The 6080-nt window shown below is 47.2% G+C and overlaps 1 protein-coding gene across 1 annotated transcript; it reads left to right on the top strand.

Moving 5' to 3' along the window:
• The first annotated feature begins 388 nt into the window (after positions 1-388).
• On the top strand, positions 389-2858 carry LOC117194924. The gene is made up of 7 exons (XM_033399388.1): positions 389-604; positions 1184-1561; positions 1615-1784; positions 1865-2041; positions 2110-2256; positions 2328-2591; positions 2687-2858. Exons 1-7 carry the CDS (start codon positions 410-412, stop codon positions 2787-2789), a joined length of 1434 nt encoding a protein of 477 aa, XP_033255279.1. The 5' UTR covers positions 389-409; the 3' UTR covers positions 2790-2858.
• The last annotated feature ends 3222 nt before the right edge of the window (positions 2859-6080 follow it).

A 6080-nucleotide genomic window follows, 5' to 3' on the forward strand; every position in this document is an offset into this window, starting at 1 on the left:
TCTACATCCATACAACATTGAAATGCAGCCCTGAATATCGCTCCGATTATAATCGGGAGACAGCTCTGCTTTTCACTTTGAATTCCGGTTTGAGCAGGCGACGACTTTCAGTGTGAAAATCCGAACAGTCATCCTTTCGAAAATTGTGCCAGCGAGCGGAGCTCATGTAAAGTGGAAAATTAAATATAAAAATTAAAATTCCTCTCAGAGTCGTAGTGAGAAGTGTCGAACAAAGTATTCTAAAACTGTATTTAGCACGCGCGTGCTCTCAAGTAAGTTCACACATATTTAAAGTGAAAAATTTCGCATTTGCCGCACACACGAACACACGCACGCACACACATACGCCGGTTTTGTGAACTCACTTGACGAAAAGAAAGAGCGAGAAGAAAAAAGTTGCCAAATCAAAATGGTTACCGAGCCGAAGTCCGTTGAGCCCAAGGTCAGCACCAAGGAGGCGCAGTGCCAGTCATCGGACTGCGAGACTTCCCAGCAGGAGCCGGTCTCGCAAGTAAGCAGCCCGAAGGCCGCCCGTGTGGGGATCTTCAATGCCGAGGACTTCTTGTCGCGTGCTCAGATGAACGACAAAATCAACAACATCTTGCGCTCGTGAAAGTTTCTTCAATTTTCAGACATTTTGTTTTACAAAACTGCCGCATCATCGCGCTAGCAGGGTATCAACAGCGAGTTAACAGCCGCCGCAGTCTTAACAGCTCGGCAACAGCAGCATTGCCACATCACCTCATTGCCCTCTCCTGTTATTTCAGACCTTCTTATTTTCCGTCTCACTCTTTTCCACCATTGCTCTCTTACTTTCCGACTTTAATATTCGAATTTTCCTTCTCTATTCCCCCCCTCTTCTCTTCTCTTCTAATACTATTCAAAATAGTTTGGTTAATTTCTATAAAAATCAAATGCAAATTGGGAAAAACGCACACACGTATGTAAATACATATATGTATGTATGTATGTATATGCATGCGTTAACAGAATGTCGACAGAATGTTAGCAACAGTTGCAAAGACATTCGATTTCTGCGCTGCTGACACTTTCTCTCGTATCTGTCGTTTTCTCTCCTGCCGGTATTCAATTATTTTCTGGCACTTTCACTTCCTTACCTCTTCATTTCCTTCCGGATCTAACTTCCGCTATTACCTCTCGCCTTCTCATCCCCCTCCCTTAGCAAGCAAGCTTGCGTGTCGGCATGACTGGGGGGCAGCTGACCCAACGCATGAGCAACATCTCGCTGTCCTCCGGCACGGACTCCGTGGGCCACATGGATCGCGGCAGCAGCTCCAGTCTCGCTAGCAGCGCCACCGTTGGCACCAACACCATCACCAGCGGCATTTCCAAGGAGTGCGCCAATTACCCCGTCGGCAGTCAGTCGGCCCGTCCATACGTCCAACTGCCGGGCATACACATTTCCAACCCTCCCCAGTACGGGCCAGGAAATATGCAGGAAATAGACGCTGGCAAAATGGCGCACAACGGCAAGGTACTCACAGGGCGCTACAATGCCACGCCCACCTATGGCTTCGACAACGAGCAGAACTACTGCCTGGTAAGGGGCTCCTGCATATCTGTAAATCTAGCCGATTCTATGCTCAATCTCAGAATTCCCAACAGTTGCCGTCTCCAATGCCCCCTCCACCATACGCCTTGGCACGCGTGAGCAGCACACGCAACTTCGAGCACGAGAACCACACACCGCCGGCATGTCCCGGCTCTGGACCCATTGCCATGACGAACGGCACCATCCAGTTGCGCCTCCGCGATGGCGTGCGGTGAGTGTGGACGCCCCCAGCCCCTTGGCTCTTCTTTAAGACCGACCCCTAATGTTAATACCTTTCTTTGCATGGGGCAGCATTGACATGACTCTGGACAAGGCGGTGCGCGTGCTCAATCAGCGCAGCATGGTGGCAGTTGCTCTATCACGCAACTGCAGCAACTCGGCTTTGATCCACCCCAATGGACGCATCTTGCAGAGCGGCGCTAAAGTCGAATTAGTCACCTACGACGGCATGAAGGGCAATAACTTTGTGTGAGTAGGAATGGCCCTTACCCCAACGTGGCATCTTTTGAATCCTTTGAATTATCTTCCCATTACAGTCGCTATGCCAAGATGTGGTACAAGGGTGTGAGCTTCACCAGCGAGGCGTGCGCTCTCATCTACCTGGTGGACACAGCCGGGACGCGCACCACAACCGACACTTTCACCGATCTGACCAAGGACTACACCCTGGCAGTGTTCTATGAGTGAGTCCCCCCGGCCAATTGCATCGCTTCTTATTTGGATAATTTCGATTTAATTCCCGAACTTCTCGCAGCGACTCGCGCCATGGTCCCTTTTATATGGCTGAAGCCCATGACGTGATTGCCAATTCAGCTTACACCTGTACCGAGGATGGCACTGAGATCTATGACATAAACGGATTTCGCATCACCCAGGCAGCCGATGGCCTGGTAAAGGTCACTCGTGTGGACAACAAGTGCTTGATTCGCACCAGTCCCGGCAATGGATCGGCCACTTTGACCACACCTGGCATCCATTGCACTGCCTCTCTGGGCAAGACCTCGCATCTGTTTGTTCGGTGAGTGTCAAACCGATGCTCTCAACCTCCCCCTCCTCCTCCCCCTCGCCCGTCATCCAGCTCTGCTAACTTCCGTTCTGTTCTGTCCTTTGTAGTCGCAATGAGAAGCGCATGCACTTTGATGGATCCTGTTTCATTGTACGCAACGCCGGACACTCCGCCGGCTTCAATAAGAACAACCTGCTCATTGTCTACTGAGCGGCGTTCGTAGTCCGGAGATAGAAACGGCGCAGTGGTAGCCCATCCCACACGCACACACTCACACATGTCAACACATTTCACCTGGAACACATACATAGAAACCTACAGCAGCACACTTGAGGGACCTTGACGTGGAGAGAGGGATTCAGTTAGGATCCCGGAATTTAGGAATATCAAAATCAATTTGGGAAATAAGTTAGAAAGCAAATATGTTCGTACAAAAACCAGCACCACACCACACCACACACACACACCTCAGCGAAGGAACTCAGCCCAGTCCTATCTGGGTTCCGATTGCTCGACATGGGCGCAACACAACCACACCACTAACCCCCAGGGAATACTAGTTGTCTTTCGTTTACCATTGCCTTCATATATATCATGCCGTATATATGGGTGTATTACTAGTTGTTATTGCAAATCGGGAGCGCTTTCCTGCTTCCCCAAATCAGTTGGCCAAATCAGACCGATCTCAAGCTGAAGCGGAACCAATCAGAGCCGAATCGCATCGAACAGGGCCGTGCCAGCTTTTGGTGTTCAAAAAAAGAAACATCCTTTTTCTACTCGTTTCCATTTCGGCTTTTTCAGTTCTTCTAAACTGTTTATTTTACGCAGTTCAGTTCTAAATTTTGTTTGATAGACTTTAAAAATGGCAAAACTCAAGAAAAAAAAGTTAAAGAAATATCTCCCAAAAAAAATTTACAAAATTATGCACAGTTGGTGCGTCTGATTAAGCAACGTGTATTATTATAGTAGATCAGAGGACTAGTTCTCTTGGGCGTTACGTTTAGGCAACGTAACGCCAGTGCCGATACATTATTTCTAAGCTACCAGTTCTTTCAATGCAATCCAATAATGTTCATCCACACCCGTAGCATACAGACACTCGAACACGTAACCCATAATCACACACACCGCACACTCTTTACAAGAGGCAAAAGAAAGTGAATTATTTGCAAGTGGCACAGCGCCAGCCACAGTTAAAACAGCCACAGGACACATGAAAGATAGAACAGATCCTGTGAAAGGTAGAAAGTGAAAGTTTATTAAATTAACCCCAATTGTAATTTGATTAAAAGACACTTGTCCTGTGAGGAGGACAATGAAAGAAACCCCCATACAAACACAAAACATAGGCTTAATATATACATAAATACGATGGGATGTCCAATTATAATACAAAGTTAAGCCCAGTGTGAAAAACCGGGATTAGCCTTACGTCAATCTCCAACACCTAAATTTTCTATCATGTAAAGAGAAATTCATGTGCCCCAAAATCAATACTATGGAAGTATAATAAATTTAAAATGCAATCTTTTCATTCAATAAATTAATTTATTCCTCCAAAAGAATGGTGGAGCAATGGAGCTCGTTTCGTTTCCTACCCTCCATCCTTTCCTAATTTCTTGGTGGAAAGAAAATGTCGACTGCCTCCTGCCCCGTGCCTTTATGTGTTCGAGTATTTATGTACCTTCTGTCATACATGGCCGGGGGTATCGTAAATTTACAACAAAATTGTTTTATGGCCCCACTCCATGGGCCCTCCTGGCCCCCCTCAGGCGGAGCTTGGCGTTTACGCCGTCACCTGAAGTGCCATCAGGAGTTGGATAATTTCAGGCCCTAGACGACAGTTTGGTTCGGTTTCCCATCTTTAAGAGCACTTGGAATTTAATCATTTAAATTTCTGTGAGGATTTCCAAGAAAATAAATTTGAATATCTGCCGCTATAGAGTTTATATTTAAATCCGATTTAATGTAAAAGCGGATTACGCTCTTCCATTTTGAAGGGACTTCGGATAAGCCCTATCTTCGGAGACATCGGGATATGGAAGACCTTTTTGATCTCCAAAAACTAAGCTTCGCGGGGATACAAATATTTCGTTGAATTTTTAATCGCACATTAACGACACAGCTGTTTTTATTTTATCGTAGCGTGACAGCCCTGGGCGGCCAGTGTGTACACTCTTTTGGACTACAATATTGTTTGTCTTGCTGTTGACAGCGGTAAATTAGGCAAATGGAAGGAAAAGTACATTTATATTTAATTAGTAAAATGTCTTGAGCCTTGTCGTTACCTGCAAACAAATCAAAATGCACAGGGATATCGGATCGACTGTCATGCAGACTAAAGTTTCCAACAAACTTAACCTGGAGCTGGAGGTGGAGGTAGGCACGCGGCGCGGATGCTACAGCGCTGGCTGTGGCTGTTGATAAAGATTATTGGATAATGTCCTGGCGGAACTATCTGCCACGTCTGTCTCTGTCATAAGAAGAAAGTTGTTCCATGGTTAGAGATACACAAAGAGAGAGAAAGAAATATGCATACGGAAAGTGTGTGAAAGCGTGGAGCAGTGAGAGCGGGTGCGGAAGCCACAGCGTGGATACAGAAGCAGCGGTAAGTACAAATAGCCCAACCAGGGAAGGATCAAAATATTGATGTCTGGAATGGCTTTATTCAAGTGTGAGAGCCTAACTGGGACTCGTGCGAGCAAAGGACCGACCCCACATATGTATCTGTGGCATATTCAATGCTCACGCTTGTGTGACTGCGCCCCTGCGAGTCCTTGTCTGCATCCATTTGCCGCTCGCACCCGTGTGCCCAACATCAAAAGCTTTTCACACTTAATTGGGCGTAAAATTAAATCAGAATTGATTAGAACACTTGAATGACAACAGCCGTGGCCGTGTTGCTGATGTCAATGGCATCAGAGAGAGCCGCATCCTGCCAGCATCCAAGCCCCCAAGCCTCCCAGCTCCCACTTCACCTCCTGCCAGCAATTCCGCTGGCATTCTAAGCATAAACAAACTTTTTGGTTTCGATTTTCCCCAGCTGACGCACGGCACGGTAAGGCACGGCACGTCGGTGACTTCGGCCACGTTCCTGCCGCTTCTCGGGGCTCCTGCCACTTCCGAAGCCGGGCACTCCCGAGACAGAGCGCACTATTTGCTGCTGGGAACTTCCCTGGGAGGCTCCCCCGCAACCCTGTTTTTCATCGGAAAGTTTATGAAATTCAATTTCCCCCAAAAATGGGGAATGGAATGGAAAAAGGCCGGGCATCAATTTTCCTGCATTATCGTTTAATGAGCCGACAATTACAGTTATTATTATAACTCTCCGAACGAGTTCATTCCACATGCATTTGGCCAGGGCATAGGGCAAGTCAACTCGATTTCCGGCTATTAAGACATGGCTGAATTTCAGACGTGGAATGCAACGCCATGGAGTGCCGAGTCCAGGCAGGATAATTACATTTTAACCGGGTGATTCGAGCGGAGAGGAGAGTCGAC

The sequence above is a fragment of the Drosophila miranda genome (genome assembly GCF_003369915.1).
Source record: "Drosophila miranda strain MSH22 chromosome Y unlocalized genomic scaffold, D.miranda_PacBio2.1 Contig_Y4_pilon, whole genome shotgun sequence".
Lineage (NCBI taxonomy): Eukaryota > Metazoa > Arthropoda > Insecta > Diptera > Drosophilidae > Drosophila > Drosophila miranda.